This window comes from Parus major, chromosome 10, assembly GCF_001522545.3.
Source record: "Parus major isolate Abel chromosome 10, Parus_major1.1, whole genome shotgun sequence".
Lineage (NCBI taxonomy): Eukaryota > Metazoa > Chordata > Aves > Passeriformes > Paridae > Parus > Parus major.
In genome coordinates this window covers 12016722-12037370 of record NC_031779.1, presented here as the reverse complement: position 1 = coordinate 12037370, position 20649 = coordinate 12016722, and the positions used below count along the sequence as shown (strand labels likewise).

The 20649-nt window shown below is 47.7% G+C and overlaps 1 protein-coding gene across 1 annotated transcript; it reads left to right on the top strand.

The window, feature by feature from the left end:
• Positions 1-1057: 1057 nt before the first annotated feature.
• Positions 1058-17625, top strand: FAH (fumarylacetoacetate hydrolase). The gene is made up of 14 exons (XM_015639014.3): positions 1058-1232; positions 3461-3571; positions 4166-4287; positions 5394-5443; positions 6890-6980; positions 7481-7578; positions 7831-7883; positions 9266-9365; positions 10049-10179; positions 10929-11004; positions 11563-11609; positions 12629-12730; positions 13725-13842; positions 17411-17625. The coding sequence occupies exons 1-14, from the start codon at positions 1152-1154 to the stop codon at positions 17488-17490; spliced, it is 1260 nt and encodes a 419-aa protein (XP_015494500.3). The 5' UTR covers positions 1058-1151; the 3' UTR covers positions 17491-17625.
• The last annotated feature ends 3024 nt before the right edge of the window (positions 17626-20649 follow it).

Below are 20649 nucleotides of genomic sequence, written 5' to 3'. Positions count from 1 at the left end.
GTGTTTAAAGCATTTCCAACAGTCAGGGGAAATTTTACAGGAAATCTTTTGCAAGCTAGGCATTGTGATGTTTCAGCAAGACCCCTTTTCAAACAGCGCCTTGTGTCTCAACAAGTGAGCAGCTGTCACAGATGATGCTGTTATATCATCTTGCACTGAATTTCTGGCTGTACCATTTGCTGAATTTCTTCTAATGATTTCTGTCAAAAAAAAGGTTGAGCAGCAAACCAGTTCTTTGGCCTGGCAATCATAAGCATTTTGCTGTTTTTATTGGAAAGATGTCGCCTTTGCTATTTAGTTCTAATTTCAAGGATGTTCTCTCATTGGTTTCTATGTTTGACCATGAGTGAATTTTCTCCTGCAGGTGGGAGAAAGCTGGGACTGGGAGCAGAAAGCACCAGCCTCCCTCTTCTTTCTGGTTGGGTGCACATACGTGTCTGGTTTTAAGATGGTGGAACTGTCTGGAGAATATGGAAGAACTTAACGAGGTGCAGCAGTATTGCAAAACTAAAAACCACAAAAAGGTGCAGTTTGAAGTGTGAATTGTGCAACTTCCCAAGGGCTGCTGAGCCTGTGGTGGGAGAATCAGTGTGGACATAGTCATTTCACCAGGGCCTGGCACATAATGACCCTTCCAAAGGTAAAAGAGGGCAGTTACCTCTGGCCTTAGGGCTGCTGGATCCTTCACCCCCAGCAAGTTACCTGTTACAGGAAGGCCTCAGTTTCATGTGAGGTTTTGTAAAATCATGCAACTTTTAAGGTTGGAAAAGACCTCCAAGCCCAACTGCTCACCCAGCACTGCCAAGTCTACCACTAAATTAAGTGTCACATCTACACATCTTCTAAATACCTCCAGGAGAGGTAGCTGTGAGCAGGGAGAGCCCATTTCAGCAGGGTCACTGCCTGGCTGGGAACAGTTAACAGCTGCTGACTCAGGCAAACCTCTGGCACTGATTAACCACTGCCAGGGACCAGGCAGAGGGGTGGGATGGTGACAGAGCAGCCATTGGTTTGTGTCTGAGGACAGAGGGTGGGATTTGATGCTCCTCTGCTCTGGGTTACAGCAGCTGGAGAGGCTCTTCCTCCGCGGAAGGCGCGTAGCACCTGGGAGGTGGGAGCTGTGTGTAAGCAGGGACTGCTCGGGGTTCAGCATGTCTTTCATCCAGGTAGACAAGGACTCAGATTTTCCCCTCCAAAACCTCCCCTATGGGGTTTTCTCCACAAAGGAGGAGGTGAGTAACAGCAAACTCTGTTCTTGGGCTGTTGTAGTTGTTCCAGGGCTGTGAGAGTGCAGAATTCCCAGCAATGGGGGATAAAAGGAAACTTCCCAGCCTGAGATGCTCATGGCTTTCCTGACCTGATGACAAAGCTGTAGCTGCCACATTGTCTGTTTCCTTAGTGGTAACTTTGATTACAGCTTCTTTGAAACTGTGGAAAGAAAATCAGAAGTGTGAGTACTGATAAGAAGTACCTTGGCTAATATGTACAGTAGTTCTTGTGTGGTTTTGATCATTTTTGTGACATCATTAAATCACTGTTTGACCCTTCCACTCCCTATGTAGAAGCATGGCACATTTCACACTCAACTTTTTATGTTTTTAACTCAGTCTTTCATTTTCTTGGTGACTGTAATCACACCATCACCCTTAAGAGGCTCCATTAACTCCTGCTCTTGGGGAGTTTTGGTGGTTGCCAAAGCATTAAACCAGGGCATCAAATGTGTGTGTTTTACCTGTTTTTGCAGCTGACCCATTGTGTTCTATTGGGTGTTTATTTATGCAGTGCTGCATTTAATGTGTGCAAATGTGTCATGTTTAAAGCTGGGCCCAAAGCCTGCAGCTTGAGCCAGCTCCAGGCTTTCTATTTTATGATCACATAAGAAAATGGGGCTCATCCTTTCTGCCAAGGAAGTAGCTCCCAATATTCATGAGAACTGAGCCCAGTTAGGCTGAACCTCACACCTCTGAGTGCCTGATGGGATGGAGCTCCAGAGATGTGTCCTCCTGGAGAAAGAGAAACAAGCCAAGAGCTGCTTCTCAGAAGGAAAAAAATGGAGAATTAATTTGTTACTGCTGATGGAAACTTCATGATTATCTCCTGGTTTCTGCTGGTTATCCATGTAGGTTTAAAAAAAAACCAAAAAACCAGAAGATTGTGTTTTCTGATGTGGTGTTTTCCAAAGATAAAATGAGATGGTGCATTCAATCTATTCCTAGATGTGCGTGCTGTTATCTAACAAGTTTGGATTATTTTTCTGCCTTCCTCAGTAACTGTTGTCTAAAAAAAAGTCTTCACTCAAACATTATGAAATGACAGGCAAGACTTAGAGAAATTATTTAGAAGAATAATATTCTGATAATAGCTGAATGTTTTAATGATTCCAGGCTAAAACAATTGGTGTCATTCCTGACTATCCCAGTTACAAATTAACCTGACATGACCTTTAGCTTTTATTCTGTAGGAATGTTTGCTGAATAAATACTTACTACCACATTTGGAATCTTGTTTGGAAGTTAAAGGTTGAAAAATAGGTTTAATAGCATGGATCTTTGAAGATGGCTATTTTGGTGAGCTACTTTTCAGAGTGGCTGTAGTAGTTTGTCTCTTTTTATCCAAAGACACATATAATGGAGGCTGTGGTGTGTTTTTACCCCGTGCAGCTGCCGTGGGTCTGTCACCGCTGGCTCCGCAAGCACCCGGCCCATGAACAGGAGCTTTGTCTCCTGGGCTGCATCTGTCACATTTCCCCATGTGTGGGATGATGATCCTGCAGCAAGGATCCAGCAGGGATCCAGGCTGGGCTCAGCATGCAGGTCCTGGGCTCCTCGTGTGGTGTGAGGACGGGTGATGTAGGGCAGCCTCATCCTTCGAGGCACAGAAATCATGTGCCTAAGCATGATGTGCTCCCTGGTATCACCAGGGGAGTCAGAGCACCCTCAGTCCTCTGGGGAGGAGCTGGGCTGCAGAAACGCCTGTTTCTCCAAAGGCATGACTGCAGGGATGGGATCCATCCTCTGGTAGCCTCTCTGTGCTTCCGTTCCCCGCTTGTGGAAGGAGCAGTGGTGTTTTCCTGCTTCACAGCATATTGCAGATGTTTGGGCTTAACATGCAATGCTTATCATTAGTGAGGGGTGTTAATGAGCAAGTCAGCCCCTTTCTGAGGGAAAGAGGGCAGGGAGAGAAACCTCTGCTTGTTGTAATGTAATCCCAAAAGATGGGACTGGGGCTCTTTCCCACCCCTCAGGATCAGCAGGGAGTCTGCAGTGATGCTCTGCCCATAAGGCTTAACGTTTGTCAGCAGCCAGACTCAGACTGGCTCTTGATGGCCCATTGCTGTGGTACCAGACCTTTGTCCTGGATGGGTTAAACTCTCTGTGGTCACTGTCTTCTTCTTTTCTCTCTTTGGGGCATTTTTGGGTACAAGCATAAACTCTTCCACCCTCCTCTTGCTGCTTTGCAGCCTCGGCACAGGCTTGGGGTAGCAATTGGAGACCAGATTTTGGATCTCAGCGTCATTAAACATCTTTTCAATGGACCAGCTCTTGCCAAACACCAGCACGTCTTTGACCAGGTATTTATCAGAGCCTATTCTAATTTCCACATGCATATTAAAAGTATTCCATGAAGCACTTTAGCAACTTGTGGTGAGATAATGAACATGAACTGGAAATGGGTTGTCAGGCGGGTTCTGGTAGAGCAAAAACCATCAAAGGTTCAAGGAGAGCAGGGGCATCGTGCATCTAAAAGTCATTTTGCAGGAAAGTGTCATCAGCATTTGGCAATGCAGGTGTCTGACACAAAGCCTAAATGTTAATTCACTCCTTTTTGTGCCTTTAACACTCCATGGATGGGATATTAATGACAGGGATGTTTTGTTAACAATAAAGGTGAACACAAACCACCTTTGGCTACAGCTGGTTGAGATATCAAAGCCACCAGGGCCTGCAGTGGTGTGTTAGGACGGGGTGATGCAAACATGCTGCAGGTCCTGCTGCAGAGGACTTGTGGGGTGTGGATGGGGCTGTGGGCAGCCATGGGCAGGGTGATCATGGGCCACATAACCCTGGCCACGAGCATCTGACACCGGGATGAGGGTGTGGGACATCTTCCTGCATGATAAACAGAATGTGGTCTTTTCTTTCCCCCACCTCTGTGCCACTGTCAGCCCACCCTGAATGCCTTCATGGGGCTGGGCAGGCCAGCGTGGAGCGAGGCCAGGGCTTTCCTGCAAAAGCTGCTGTCAGCTGGAGAGCCCACCCTGAGGGACAGCACGGAGCTGCGGAGAAGGTGAGGGAGCGGAGAGTGGCTGCAGGCACAGTGAGGTGGCAGCTGTGCCCTGTGTCACCTGGGTGACAGGGCACCAGAACCCACAGTCTGACGTGGCCACCTGCCTCCTACGTGGGAATTAACCGGGGTTTGTGCACATCGAGTGCTTCCTTCTCTTAATTACGTAAAGATTAATCTGTGATTAATCCCGTGACTGCCCGCAGATCCAGGGTGTCACCCTCCACCTGGAAACAGCGAGCACCTGGAACACCCTGGGGTGTGTCCAGACCTGCTGCCTCTGTGGGGGCTGAGCAGGGCTGCCCAGGCCGGCGTGGGCTGCTGCTCTGACCACGGCCCTTCCAGCATGGCATTCCATGGAGACACAGCTTCAAGGGTCTCTGCCTCTTCCACCTCCCCCAGTGCCTCCCTCCCTGCCTGTCACAGCTGGAGCAGGTGTGGGGACACCCCCCACTTTGTCCTCAGCAACTCCTGGATTTTGCTAAAAGTGAGTGTGTGGTCACAAATTGGCCTCAGATTTGGGCCTGTGCTGTGGTGTAGGGGCAGAGGGGGAGAACTCTGTGCTGTGCTGCTGGAAAACCTGTGTGTCCATTAATCCCACCCCTCTCGTTTGTCCAGAGTGATCCTTTAAGCACCACAAGTGCCTGTCCTGGCAGTGAGCAGGAGTTCTTCCTCCCTGTCCTGCCAGGGGGATTGGGAGGATGAGGAGGAGAGGGGTTGAACTGCTGCTTGCCACGTGGATCTTCCCTGAGCAGGGCCAGCAGTTCAAATCAGACACCCCAGGAGCCATCCTTCCCACACAGCAGAGGCAGTGGTGTCCTGGCTGTGGGCACTGGGGGTTTCTCTGTGTCCCTTGGGACTCCAGCCAGCCCCAGGGCTGCCCCCTCCCCACTCACACCCTGAGGGCTGCTCCTTTTGGTGTAGCCATCCCAGGAACGGCAGCCTGTGCAGCCACCTGCTTTTCTGCCAGGTTTTTTGTTGGGGTTTTTTTTTTTTGTGAGGCACAAAATTAAGGAAGGAGCTGGGAGGGCAAGTCAGCCTCTTCCATGGTGCTTACAGGTGGGAGCTGCAAGTTTTCTGAGATCTGAAGGCATCATTTTTCATTTCAGAGCGTTTGTACCCCAAGCTTCTGCGACGATGCACCTGCCTGCCCACATTGGTGAGTCCTGCACAGCCCAGGGCTCCTCTCTCTGCCCTTTGCTCCCACACGGAGCAGCTGCTGCATTTCCAGCTTGCTCAGACAGACAGATCATAGCTGTGACAGGGAATGGGGTTTGCAGCAGCCACAAGTAGATTATTGTACATAATGAAAAGTTGGTGCTGTCTGTGGCACAAGAATAAAAGCCTGGGGAGGCTCAATAGCAGCCAGAGCACTCCTGGATGCAATTTCCACTAAATCAGGGATGTCTGGTGGGACATAACTCCTGTCATCAGATTGGCATCACCAAAGGCCTTTGTGACTAGAGCCAGGAAAGAAATGCTCAGTTTCCAACGATTTCCCTTTCTGCCATCAGAAAATAATTTGGGTGTTGCAAAGTTTCCAAGGCAGATACTCCAGCCTCATAAATAAGCAGGAGATTCCACTCCCAGACCATTACTCCGCATCCCAGATCATTGCCATGGAGCCCTGGACTGCTTTGGGATTACTGTATTCTTACAGCTATGTTGAGAGTTTCCTGTTTGTGGCAGGAGTTTGTTTTTGGACCCAAACCAACTTGATCCAAGTCACCTGAGGGCATGACCTTCATGGGGTGGGGATATCAACTTGCCCCTTTTCTATCCAAGCTCTGTTCTGAGTTGGATTTTGCCTTCCATGGGGCACAACCCTGGTTTGGGACAAAGTCTAGCCTGTCCCAGAGGAACCACGAGGAGTCCCCATAGGTGTGATACCTTCCTGAGAATAGTTTCAGGAATGGTTTCAGTTCATGTCCTGTCAGAAAATTGCAGGCTCCCGGCTCTCCTGAGTGCTGGGAACAGAGCTGTGACCGAGCTGTACCACACAGACACGTGCAGGCGTTTAGGATTCCGCAGCACTCGGGTGCAGCTCTGTCCTGTGGGTGGTTCTGCTTCTCCCGAGTGGCCGGGTCCTCCTCTGGGCGGCTGGAACCGGGGGATAACCTGCTGCTGGAGCTGCTGGATGTCCTACTGAGCTCGCTAACCAGCACCATGTCAATTCCCGCTGGCAGGGGTGTTCTCCCCCGTCGCCCCGCTGTGCCAGGGATGCGGAGGGCGGGAGCTGTTTGCAGGGATGGCAGCAGAGGGCAGCAGATGTCCTGAGCATCCCCGCCGGGTACCGCCGGCTGCAGGAACCGCTGCGGGAATTGCTGGGCCCTGGGAGCGGGGCTGCAGCTTCATGTCCTGCGCTTTCCAGCCTCTTCTCTACCGGAGACTAAGAAAAAGAATAAAAAATACCCATTTTTGTCTGCATAATTTATAGATGAACTGTTAATCACCCCTTTATGCTATTAATGACATCCCCTGAGCGCTCCTGCTGGATCCCTTTCTGCTCTTTTCATTGCCAGCAGCGCATGATGTGCTTTAGCCCCCTCAGATGAGGGACTTTGCTGCCACTGATCCCCATTTCATGGCTTTTTTCCTCGTGCAGGAGATTACACTGACTTCTATTCTTCTCGCCAACACGCCACAAACGTTGGGATCATGTTCAGGGGGAAGGAGAACGCTCTGATGCCGAACTGGTGGGTGCCTTGGATTATTCTCTAGTGCAGCACTATTTTGCAGGCATATCTGTACATATACATGATGTTTTAAAGGTCTGAGTAGTTTTGCAGGGTCACACTTCAGTTCCTAGCAGATGAGAGTCGGTGTTGTCCAGAGTTCAAACTCCACACATCCCCAGCCCCAGCTGAATCCACCCTGCCCTTCACTGCAGTGGCCACACCAGTTACTGTGCAGCCCCCTGTTCAAAGACAAACATACCTAAAAAGTTAGGTTTTGCTGAGTGACAAGAAAGCAGGTTTTAAGATCCAAGGAATTAATTGGAGCAGCTGCACAGAAGTGCATTAAGACTGCAACAGGGCTTTCACTTCCATCCTTATATCACCTGGAGTAAGGTGCTGAGGTCTGTGCCCCTGTATCCAGAGCTCCTTCTCCTTGTACCTCACACTCGTGCTGTGCTTCCAGCCCCAAAAGCTGCTCTGGCACACAGCTAACCCCAGCACTGTGGTGCTTTCTCAAGGCTGCACTTACCCGTGGGCTATCACGGCCGGGCATCGTCTGTTGTGGTGTCTGGGACGCCCATCCGGAGACCTGTGGGACAAACAAAACCTGACAATGGTGAGTCTCTGGGAGCATTTCAATGTGCATTCTTTTTGCTTTTATTCTTTAATTTTGCTCAACATCACAGCAGTGGAGTGGAAGGGTCTGGGATGCCTTGCCCTAAAGCCCAGCCTGGGGTCAGGGCAAGAGAAAGCCCTGGTTTAAGTCCATCTTCTGTTCCCTGTTGAGCAGCACAGCTGTTTCTTCTGGCCATTATTCTATTTTCCTAGCTGCCTCCCTGATGTAAAATATTCTTTCTTCTACCCACAGATAAACCTCCAGTGTTTGGTGCTTGTAAACGTCTGGATATCGAGTTAGAAATGGTGAGAGGGTTTTTTTTTCTCCTTATGACTTGAAAAAGGTTAAAATAGAAACAGGGAAGAAAGGGTGGGGTTTGGCTTTTTCTAAACTGAATGTCCCATAAGGTCCATTCCTGTGCTCCCCTCTGAGCTGTCTGTGCTGCAGGCAGTAAAGATTTCTGTGGAACAAACCTTTGCTTTGGATGAGGAGCAGGGTGCCTTAGCTCATTGGGAGGTTTGCTCAGACAGCTCTCAGGCTGGAAAAAGCTCACCTGGCCAAAGCTGAGCACCAGGGGTGCAGTCAGGCAGCAGAATTCTTTTCATCAGCCACCCCAGGCTGTTTCCTGGTCAGCAGTTACCTCTGCACTGCAGCCAGCATCTGTCAATGGACACTGGGGTTTGGCAAGTCCAGCCTGTCTGCACCTTGTGCTAGAGCAGAGGAAGCCCTGAGTTCTTGGCAGTGGGATTCAAACTCCTGATTGTCCTGCCTGGAAAGTTAAAACCTGTGCTGTGGGTGTTGTAAAAAAATATGGTGGGTTGGCACATCATGCTGTGGCTTAGTGTGGTCCAGAAGGAAGTGTATCATAGAATTGTATTAAGATTTATATCATTTTAATGGCTTATATAATTTTTGTATGTTTTATTCCCAATCTTTTCCTTTTAAAAACAAAAAAAAAAAGTAGTGGAAGAAGTGTAATATTGATGGAAATGGTTATAAAAATGTAGTGAAATGCTGTGTGCTTTGCCAATCACTGCTATAAGGGGAGATCAGTCCCATAACGTGGGGTTCCTGTGGTGCTGCCATAGCTCTGCTTTCCATCCTCAGTTCTACTGCTGGCTGCTGCAGGAACAGAAGGGAAAACTTCCATATTGTAGACAGAAAGAGACAACTGAGATTTCCTATAAAATCCTCTGCATGAGCAGGCTGTGGATTCCGAAGGGAATGAGTGCAGGCACACAGTTCATGGCCTACTTTACTTAGTGGGCACATTTCTCCACCTGCCTCTTCTTCCCCACTGTCTCATCAGACTCCAGCCACGTTCAGTATCCCCTTGGATGACTTTAAACTCCTTCCTGTTCACTGTCTGCACCAAGCAGTCCTTCAGTGGGCAAACCTGTTCTGCATCCAGACTGTAATTAGGAGGGACCATTTTAACTCCTGCATTTTGACAACATCGTGCCCTTGTTTAATGCCTGTCTCTTAGCAACACAGAGCCCTTAAGTAATTCAAGCCTGCCAGCTTCATGGAGGGGAAGAAAAGGGGACTAGCCATGGGTTTTGTCCAAATGTGTATGGGAATTGGTGCAGAACTCATCCTGCCCAGCCTCTGTTGCTGCTGTAACTCTCTGTGAAGTGAAGATTTTTATCTTCAAAAGCATAACCAACATGTTGCTTTTTGATTTCAGGCATTCTTTGTAGGTCCTGGAAACAAGTATGGGGAGCCCATTCCCATCAGCAGAGCCCAGGAGCACATTTTTGGGATGGTCCTGATGAACGATTGGAGCGGTAACCGGTGCTGTGGGGATCTGCCTGGAGAGGGGCTTACAGCATCATGGGAAACCCTAGAGAGGGTTTTATTTCATATTTAATGGCAGAATGCTGATGGCTGAAAACACTGGGTTCTGCTGAAAGGGATGAAGTGTTGCCTGTATTTTTCAGTGTCTGTATCAATCCATCTTCGATCAATTAGTAGAACCAGAAATTGCTGCCTAATGAAGATTTATTTACTTATGAAAGAGTTAATATCAGTCTAAGCTTCTTCTGGGCAGGGATGGAGGAGTCCTAAGAATGGTGATACCAATGATGGTGATTGATTTCAGTGTCAGGAAAAGGAAAAGGATTTGGCAGTCACAAATCCCTCAGTCTCTGCAAAGATTTAGCTTGAAATTCCCCTTATGGCTGGCTAAGGTCATTAGCTGGGTATAAAAGGAATAATTAAAGTCGGGGTAAAAATACTGGTTATATGGGGATGATCTGGTTTGTTTTACTTATTGCTGATTTATCATCCTAATCCAGCTGATCTAAGAAAATTGGGTTGAAAATGGATGGGTTTAAATTGGGATTTGGGCACAACAGCTGGAAAAGGCTGGGGATAGCAATTTCAATTTGTGTTACTCTTTCACGGGTCTGATGGATGTGCAATTCCTAGGGTATGTTTAACTGCATTGCATTCAATGTTCTCTTCCCAGCCCGTGACATCCAGAAGTGGGAATATGTTCCTCTGGGTCCTTTCCTGAGCAAAAGCCTTGGCACAACCATCTCTCCATGGGTTGTCACCATGGAAGCTCTCATGCCGTTTGTGTTGCCAAACCCTGTCCAGGTCAGCAAGAGAAAAGGTTGAAATAAAGGAAAAGGCATTGCTAGAAAAATGTCAGCAGAGCTGGAAGGTCCCATCAGTAGAAATCACTGAGCTGCATCCATGCCAAGGATTGTCTCCATGGAATTTACAGATGTGATTCTGCTTCTGGGCAAATGAAAGCACCCAGGGCCCTCTGACTTCAAGTGCTCATTGATGTCACTGGCCCTGGCACATGTTGTGCTCTCATCCTGCTTCAGCAGGGCGGAAAAATCATCTTTAAAACACTTGGAAAATAAACTAATCAGAGCTTCTTCAGGGTCTTTGGGAGCACTTAGCATACAGTAAGTGGTGGAGAGAGGGTGGAGTCAAGCCAGAACACTTTGTTCAAGCATTGCCAGTTGTCTCCATTATGTAGGTGTTAAAACTGGAAAAGATAACAGAGTCTTGCAGAGGCCTCACCATCTTCTCTGTGTGGGCACAGAGCAAAGGTGTGCTGGCACATTATTTGTGCTGGATTAATATCCATGCTGAAATGATGGGCATGGCTTTTCCAAACCTTGTGAAGAAAAAGGAATTAGATTATATGGATATCATGTCTGTTCAGAAAGATCTTTAAAAGTGTGTGCATGAGACCAAGCAAAGCGAGAGCCTGAGCAGTAAGAATGGTGAATGGTTGTGCAGCACAGGCTGGGTACACCAGTACTCACTGGAATGTCTTGTGGATTTTTAAATTTATTTTTGTTTAGACTATGTGTTTTATGTGCTTTTAGGATCCTAAGCCACTGCCCTACCTTCAGGATAAAGAGCCCTACACTTTTGACATCAAGCTCTTTGTTGCTATTAAAGGTATGGCAAAGCTGAGCGGGTTGCAAAGCTGAAGTTGCCAATTAAATATTGTGGCAGCACCAATGTTCAGGCACTTTCTCTGGGCTCTGTGCTCCTTCTTCTCCTGCTTTTCCCAGATTGCTTCTTTCAGAACAAGAGCAGAACTCCTGTTCCATGCAGCAGTGTGCCAAGCAGGGAATGTCCCCTGTGGTCAGTGTCCCTTGAGGAGTGTCCCTGAGGGGTCTCAGGGGATGGAATGAGCAGATCTGGGTGGGTTCCAGGTACTCACCCAGCTCAGCCCCCACCTTATGGCCCTGCTGGCCACTAGGTCCAGGTGTTTCTCCCACAGGAGAGCAGAGTAGGAAATGGGCAGCTCGATGCTACTCCAGTGCAAGCCACACACTTGATTTCTATGAAATCCCAGTGTTTGTAGCAATAGAAAATGTTATTACTGGTTTCTCACAAGGGATTACAGTGATAAAAGAAGCCTCCATTCATCTGTAAAATAAAAAGACTCCAACATCATTCATCCAGTGCAAACAAATTGCTTCTCACTTTTTTGTCCTTTATTTTCTGCAGGAGAAGGAATGACTACACCAACTACTATATGTAGATCCAATTTCAAGGTAAGACTCCAGTATCTTTTGTTTATTTGCAATCTTGCTGATGCCATCAGCTCCAGTCCAGGCAATTTCAAACACTGCTTTTTTGCATTAGACTCATGGAATAGAATCACAGAATCACTAAGGTTGGAAAAGACCTCCAAGATCATCGAGTCCAAATGTTAACCCAGCACTGCCAAGCCCATGATTAAACCATGTCCCTCACATCCTCACACCTTTTGAACACTTCCAGGGATGGTGAATCCCTGAGCATTCTGTTCCAGCACAGCTGAAGATCAGATCTGAGTGACTGCATACGAGACAGAGGGAAATTTTCAAAAAAATGAAAATCTTTCAGGTGTTTCCACCTCACAGGGGAGAACCATCACCATCTTCCAATGGTGATACACCACTGGAAACACCTGAATGCCTGATGGAGGGGACAGCTCTTTCTGCTGCTCAGGTTGGGGTGCTCAGAGCATCCTTAGCTGTGTGCCCATTTGGCAGGGAGCCACGAGAACAGAGGACTACAGGAAGAGGGAATTGCCTCTTGCAATACAGCTCTAATTTAGATGCCACTCACTGCTGCCAGCCTGGCTCTGCCCCATCCCCTCTGTGGGCAGCGTGATGGCTCTGCCTCCACCCACTGATTGAAGCCAGGAGATTTATGTGCCAGCTGCAGCAATTCTCAATCAATTTCATATTCACATTTGGCTCTTTACATAGTAATTACCTTAATCAGTAAATCAGTAGTCAGCAAATCAGTAATAAGTAGATTTTTCTACAAGGCTGTTAAAATACTGGGTGTAATCATGGAGCCTAGGTCAGCAGTACTGGTCTTAGGGAGGAAGAAGAGGCAAAAATGACATCCAGCTGAAATAAGAAAAATTTTAAGGGGCTAAATTTCATGTTAAAATGTGGGGTTTATGAATGCCTTAGGCCAGGCCACATGGCTCCATTCTGCACAGCCTCATGGCCCACCAGAGAAGTCTGTCCTTCCTTGTCCTTGCTTTAGCTTCTCCTCCTCTTCCTCCTTCCTCCAGCACATGTACTGGACCATGAAACAGCAGCTGGCTCACCATTCCATCAATGGCTGCAACCTCAGACCTGGGGACCTCCTGGCCTCTGGCACCATCAGTGGACCTGTAAGTGTTGGAACAGTCACAGCCACTGCTCAGCAGCCCAAAACCAACAGAGCAGGGCTTGGGGCTAAGCCCTTCCTGATCTGAGCACCATGAAACCATCTGCAGCTCTTTCCCAGGCACGCTGGGGTGCTGCTGTGACAGCCCCAAATTCACACCAAGGAGAGGATTGGTTTGGGTGGGGTTTTTGTTTGGCTGGTTTTTATGTTGTTTGGTTTTGGGGGTTTGATCTCTGCTGTACTTCTTTCCCTAAGAACTATTTTACAACAGATGCAAATTAACTTCTATGTGGAAGCATACTCACTATCCATTTACCCTCTATGAAATGCAGCTTTTTATTTCTGAAAGAATGTAAAAGGTGCCTGGGTATAACTTTTAGTTTCTCCAATGAAGTTGGAGCCAGCTTCACAAGCTGTTGCTCCCCATGAGCTGCAGTTTGGACAGTGGCTGCAATATATGAGCAACTCTCACCTCTGAATCACCAAATACAAATCCTGTGTATGCTGTCACAAAGACAGCCTCAGATAAGTTGTTTGTAAGTTGGGATGCCTGTACTTCACTTTTGAGCATTTCTGAGGTGCAACAGTCTTCAGATTATTGTACAGTATTGTACTGCAGAATGACATTAAAGGCTCACAAACACCAGCTTTGTTCTTCTGAAGAACAAAATGTAAGTAAAAAACTGAAAGGTGACTACATAAAAGCACTGGATTTGAAGAAGTCTCCTCCTCCTGTTTCCATTCTTGCTGTGGCAGACCCAGACTGCTTTAACAGGTTGAACTCTGTGTTAATTGCACAATAACAGCTGTAAGCATCACTACTAATAGCCAGCAAGAAATTAAAATGCAAAGTCAGGAAAAAGACCCAATGTATCAATGAATTAAATCAACAGCAAAACTGTTCTGTGAAGGTAACATACTTGTGTGTCTGCTCTCAGCAGCAATAAGCTGGGAAGATACTAAAAAGTAGTTTATTTGTTTATGAACTCTTGCTGCAGGAGCCAGAGAGCTTTGGCTCCATGCTGGAGCTGTCCTGGAATGGAACAAAAGAAATCCCTCTGGGCAGTGGACAGTCTCGTAAATTCCTGCAGGATGGAGATGAAGTAATTTTGACAGGTAATGGCTGGATAACTGCTCTTACACTGCAGCAAGGACACATTTCCACAGGCTGATCCCAGCAGGACAGACAGCTGGTGTGGAGCTGGGCTATTCTCTACATACCTGCCATGCAAGCACAGTTGTTTCCATCCTACCTGTGAGGAGGCTAAAGCAAGTGGATGGAAATTTCCCTGCCATAAATGCTTTCTAGATTAGATTATTTGCTTTGCTAAATCCTTAATGCTCTTGCTTATGCTCCTGTGTGAGCACCAAGGAGATGATGGAGGTAGGTTTGCTGTTTTTTATTATATTTTTATTTTACCCATTTTATGGGTAAAATACCCCAGGACTAGGAGCCATTGATGAATTGTTTCCAACACAGTCCAAGTTTGCATGTGGAGCAGAGCTTGATAAATGCTACAAAAAGTTATTTTTCAAATAATATTTAATTTGTAACCTACATGTATTCGATGAAGTGTGTTGCAAATCAAGTATGTGGGAAACAGCTTGAAGCCTTCTAGAGCTGACCAGCTCCCTTCTGACAAGGGCTCTGCTTGAGAGCTGTTTCATGCTGAGACATGGTTTTAGTTTTCATCTTGATAATCTAAGGATTTTATGAATTAAAATCTACCATGGTGTTTTGTGATTTAAATACCACTCCTACTTCTTTTTAACCCAAAGCCTAGTGCAAAACAAATCTATTTTTTCCTTTCCTTTCATCTTTGTGGCTTTGGGGCAGCAAATATTTGGCAAGAACCAAAGAGAGTGAGGAGTGTTTGTTCCAAGGCTCCAATGTCTTTGTTATGTGACCTAGTGGGATTCTAGGGAATGTCCTGTGGGATGTTGTGTGTCACCAGCTGAGACCCAGCCAGTGCCACACCTGAGCAGCTCCAGCCTGCTGATGTGAGCAGAGATATCTGCACAGGAACAAATGGCTCAAGCAATGGCAAAAGCCTTCACAGGTGTGACTGAGGGCAGAGAAAACGTGAGTGACAAACACCCAGGCAGCTGCCTCATGCTGTGATGCCAATATGTGCCTGCACACCTGGGCCTGCTCAGTCCAACCAGGACTCCTAGGATTTTTGACAAAACAGTTTAAAATTATAATTTTTTTTTCCCCTGAAAATATATTTAATAAAAGCCAAGATTTTAATTCTGTGAATTAAAAAAACCAAAACAAAACAACAAAGTAATGTATGTATTCCAGCCCCCTGGCAATGACTCCATAGTGGTTTTGGTGGTGCTGCAGCCAGAGCCCCAGTGCCTCCTGCCTGGCAGCCCATCCAATAGCCTTGAAAATCGTGTTTCTGTCAGCTGCTGCCAGCTTGACAGAGGAAGATGCTGAGACAACTGGAGGTTGAGGTGTACTAGAGAGAGTCATGAACTCTCAGGTGATGAACCTGAGGAGTCCCCAGTGCCTCTGACATCCTTCAGCCTCCCAAGAGCCCAGGGACTGCTCATGCTGCATCGTGGAGCCAGCTGACACTGCCCTCAACAGGCTCCCCATATATCCAGGGACACTCCTCCAGCAATTCAAAGTGCCCCTCTGCCCTCCAGAGTCCCCAGTCTCCCTCCAGCAGCTAAATTAGGGTACAGCAGGGATGATGGACATCCCTGTGGAGTTACATGTCCCTTTTGGCAAGGGGCACCGTGCAGTTTGGGAGCTGCTGGCATGGGGAGCCAGCTCAGGGACAAATGGGACCAGCCCATGAGCCATGCTCTTCATGCCCATGACAATCTGTGTTAACTCATGAAATACTTTGAATCCTGAATGTCTTTAAGGATGGCATGATGGCCTTGCTGCTAAGCTGGGGGAAGGCAGAGGGACAGTCCCATGTCTGCTGCTCCCACGAGCACAGTTTGTGGCTGTGGACACCAGGGCGTTTGGGAGCTGCTCTATTTATTTAGTGATGTATGGCAGGTCCAGGGCCTTAAGGCACCCTTGAGGCAGGGCTGGTGCTATTCCATGCTCTTGCCAAGTGCTCAACACATCATTTCTGGTTTCCTGTTTCAACTTTGTATTCTTACTCCCCATGTGGGACCTATTTCAGAGATCTAACGCATAAAATGAGAGAAATGTATTTCTCCCAAGAAGTGTCTCAGGGAGGGAGCACGGCAGGGGAAGGGCTCCTGGTGGTGCTGGCAGCTGCCTGCAAAAACCTCTCAGGAGCTCCTTGGCACACACAGAGCTCAGGCCAGGGCTGCTGGCAGCACAGGGCTTGCTTTGTTCAGTGTGCTGCTCCTTGGTGCTGCTCTAAATTGTGCCTGGCAGCAGGGAGAACCAAACTGGACTGAAGTAATCAGCTGCTCCTCAAAGGAAAGCTGGCAGTGAAGCCTAATGAATCAAATGGAAGCTGAGCTGAGCCTTACAGTGCCTTACTCCACTTCTGCTTAGGGATGAGGATTACCTGGCAGATACCAGGTGTTGTCTGTGGCTTTACACAAGCATTTAGAGACACCCCTGTCCTTGGAAAACTTCATTTCAGCCTGGCTCTGAGAGCTGCACTGTGGGTTAGAGCTGGCAGGGGCTCTTTGAACTGAGTAACTTTGGCTGCCCTGCAGCCTGAGCCCACCCTTTCTCTTCCTTGGGAGAGTTTTCCACTGGGAATTAGGGTCTGTTCTGTTGAGCTCCTTCTTGGCTTCTTGAAGGAAGCTGTTTTTTTGTCATATGCAGGTGATGTATTCCATCAGGAAAATCCATCTCTAACTATAAAATCAGTCCTTAAAATTCAGCATATGTCACTTGTCCTTCCTTTGATCAGCTTTGGTCAGCTGCTGTAGCAGAAGGTCTCCTCAGCTGTTCTTCCCAGAACAGACTTCTCAGATGGGCCAGAAGGCCCTGGCTGTGTCCCCTGCCCTGCTTTGCCTGCAGCTTTGCTGGTGGCTGCTGTTTGTGGAGCAGCTTGGCTGGCCCATGGCAGCGAGAGGAGCTGCAGCATCCCTGTCCCAGTGTGGGAGCAGGGAGAGACAGAGCTGTCCCACAGTCAGAGATGCTGCCACAACCCTGTGAGTCTGCAGCAGCAGCCAGCAGAGCTTCCACGCCCTCTTATATAACAGGATTAATGGGAACTTGGAGTCAGATGCTGAATTTCTCATGGAACTAAGCCACTTGACTTTAGCAAGTGAAACAGCTCCTGCAAGGGGAGGTCCTGCTGTTTGAGGGGGTTTAATGACTGCCTTTCTGGCTGTCAGCATCCTGATATCCCAAGAGCAGCCCTGATGCTGCAGAGAGAGAATCCAGATTTATTTGATTAATTGCAGGGCTGGGCCAGGCAGAGAATCAGTTTGCCAGGTAGATTGATGGTGCTGCAGGTTTGGTTTGAAAACAGAAATATTGCTGGCACATCTTGTTTGTTCTTTGATCAATTCACTGGACTTGAATATTGCTGTGTTTAACAGTTTGTGCTTCTTTTTTCCTCATATTCCTGGGCTTGAACTCTTCCAGGTGTTCTTCTTTTTTACCCCTCGTTGCATATCTGAAATGTTTTCACTTGGTTTTGGTCTCTTTATGCCTTTATTCACTTTTATCCCTGGCAAAATCCTTCTGTCCTTAGGGAACGAGCTGTGTGCTGTTTTCTGTCCCCAGGTTACTGCCAGGGCAATGGATTCCGTGTGGGATTTGGCCAGTGCTCGGGAAAAATCCTTCCAGCCCTGTCGAATCCATGAGGACTGGAGTTACATCCAAGGAGGAACCCTCCTCCCACCTCTACCAGTCTTTCTGCTTTAGTCAGATTTATTATTTTTATATGAGTGATTGTAATCTCACTATTTTTAATTATCAATAAATATCTTAAAGGTGAATGTTGCTCTCTGGTGTGATAAGAAAAGGATTTCAACTCTAGCTTAAAATTCTCAGAATATGAATAAGATGATTGAAATGGAAAGCAAGATTCTTAACTCTCCTACCATATTAATGTGGGGTTTTTTTTATAATTATAAAAAGAGGCTTTCAAGTAAGCTTAAATATTCAGAGTACTAGGCTGATGATAAGAGCTGAGATTCCATGCTGACTTCCTTTTTCCACAGTGTTAATATGCTGGAGGTGAAATCCTGAAGGCGAGTTGCATATGGATGTTAAAACTTGTAGACCTTCCTGAGCAAGAATTGCATGACTGTGCCCTAAAATAAGTTGCAACAGAGCAATTTGGAGATGTGATAATCAGCACAACTGAAGGCAACAGGCAGGATGCCCCTGCCCCTCCTGCCCTTACATAACCAGAGGCAGCTCTCCTGCCCCAGAAAGAGATTGATTCCAGCCCAGAGATGGGAAACTGTGTTGGGGCACCCCTCAAAAGGTCAAAAGATCACCCTTGTGCCTCCTGCCCTGGTTTAGAGAGGGGAATTCCCTGTTTCTCTCTCACCCTGTGCACCAGCATCCCTGGGGTCAAGGAGGGAGGGGGAATTTCATCACTGGAGTGATCCCCAGGCACTCGCTGGTGGCAGTCACACCCTGCCACCCAACAGGGGCTGTGGCCAGAGGACACCAAGCAGGAAAACCCCCTTCCTGCACCCCTAAAAGGCATCTTGTGCCACAGCATCCCCTTGCAGCAGCCAGTAAACAAATCCACATGCCACTTTCCTCAAGTGTAAAGGGCATCTGCTGTCTCCTGCTGGCCTACAAATCAATTTAACTCCATGGCCAAGTGCCAAATCACATCAATTAGAGGATATTACCGACTGAAGGAGCTCGGGAGACTGGATAATGAACTGTGTTGTAGTGCAAGGGGAACTTGTTAAATATTTGCTTGGTCCTCAAAGTGAAGAACCTGATGAGGCTGCTGGCTCCATGTGGTGACAGCAGGATGAGCCCTTGCTGCTGCTCTTCCAGGCTGTCCCATTGCTGCTCAAAAGCTCTACCAGGAAGTTCTGCTGATGTGGGCCATGAAGGCATTTGATGTCATCCTGGGGAGTGCCTGGGGCTGACCAGGAATGTGAACCTTATGGCCATGCAGAAGAGGAAAATGAATTTGAAATAAAAATTAAAGAAAAAATGTGGCAGTGCATATAAATCACTGCTAATGGGGCATGTGCACTGTAATGGGCTCTCTTCTAGCATGCAGCAATAATAGTTCTTTAACAAATGATACTTGGAGGTTCATCCCCAGATCAAGGATGACCTGGCCAGGAAAACACTGGCTCATTGCTGTTTATTAAGGAAAAGCTATTTTGCCTTCGGGCTCTTGGAGCTGAACTAATAGGCAGATATTTATTTAATGTACTCTGACTGGATCATCAATTTATAGATGCTTTGTGCTGTCTTTTGACCTCAAAGGACAATTGTGAGTTGACACCTTCCCTCTTGGATTTAGAAATAACCCATCCAGTTCCTCTGAGCACTGCCTGGCTTTGCTCCTGGCAGCAGCAGGAGGACACACAAAGCATTTATCCAGGAGAGAAATTTCTCTGCAGAAGCAACATCCACGGTGCACCTTGGCATGTCTGATGTTCTGGAAATGCAGTGTCTGAGGAGAGACAGAGCTGCTGTGGGACAATGTGTCATTACTCATCATCTGTGACCTTGGGGCAAGGCACTGCCAAGAAGGACTGTGGTGTCAAGGTGCAGGAATACTTAGGGGAACTGTAAGTCCATAGTGCTCTTCCTGAACTTTGAGAAAGGTAAAGATGAGTCCTGTACACACCCAATGAATTCCTCTTCCAAAGAGCCACCTGGATGCTGAAATTCCTGCCAGAAATGGGAACTGGGCTTGTTGTCTGGTCAGGCAGAAGGTCAGTGGTACTGAAACCCCAAACCCAGCCAGGATGGAGGCCACAGATCCTTCCAAGCTGACTCGTGCCCAGAGCCAAGCTGCCAGGCCAGCCCCAGCCCTTAGGGAGGGTGGCTTTGCAGTCCTCTGTACACCCTGGGCCGAGCACCCCTGCACTGCCTGGGGATGGGTGGGAGGAGGGAAGGGCCTCCTGTGGCCCCAAGGTGACTGAGCTGAGCTTCTCTAGCCTGGGGACATCTGGAGAAGTTCCAGATTCCCAGAAGGTGGGTAATTTCTGGAAAGGACCTCAGGCACAGCAGGTTTCAGAGGTGAGCTGGACAAAGTCCAAAACCTCTCTCAGGACAGAGCTCAGAGTCATCTGCTGCCTGCTACGTGGATGGGGGCCAAAATGCCAGGAGATGATAAAAAAGGAGACAAACTTTTCTGTGTGCCCAAGGCCACTTTCTCTCCCTCCAGAAGAAGGCAGTGGGCTCTTTTTGGGTGGGCACTGTGGAGAAGGGGGGCCCATGGCCACGCTGCCCTCGCCCAGCACAGAGAGCCCAGAGCTCTGCTGATCCTCATCCCTGCCAGGCTGTGCCAAGGGGAGAGTGAAGGGCACATCTGTGCTGCAATGTGCAGGGCTGCCCACAAAACAGCTTTGGGACCAGCAGCACCCACTGCCTGGGGGGAAAGCAGCCTCTGACCCAAATTTTGGGAAATACAAAGTGTTATGGGCACCTCCTGCTTGCTCCACCTCCCCTGGGGCAGCTGGGACCAGTTTGCACCGTTGTCCTCTAAAATGAAAGTCATGGAGCTTTCTTCTGGTTTGGGGGCAAGCTGAACACAGGTGAAAAGACCTCTTGGAACAAGAGTGGGAACAAGAACTGTGTGCTCTCAGTTCAACAGGCTGACTGGTGCTTGTAAAAAAATATTTCTGAAGTGCCAGTTTCAATTGGGTTGATTGTCTTTACAAAGAGCTTCCCATACACTTCTGGAAGATTTTGTTTCAGTTAGGGTTGAGCATGGCTGTCTCTGTCTCTAGAGGTTACAAATTTTCATTTGATTTAGATGTATTTTTCTTTGTTTGCTTATAACCTGTCTTTGAACAAAAGTGGAAAAT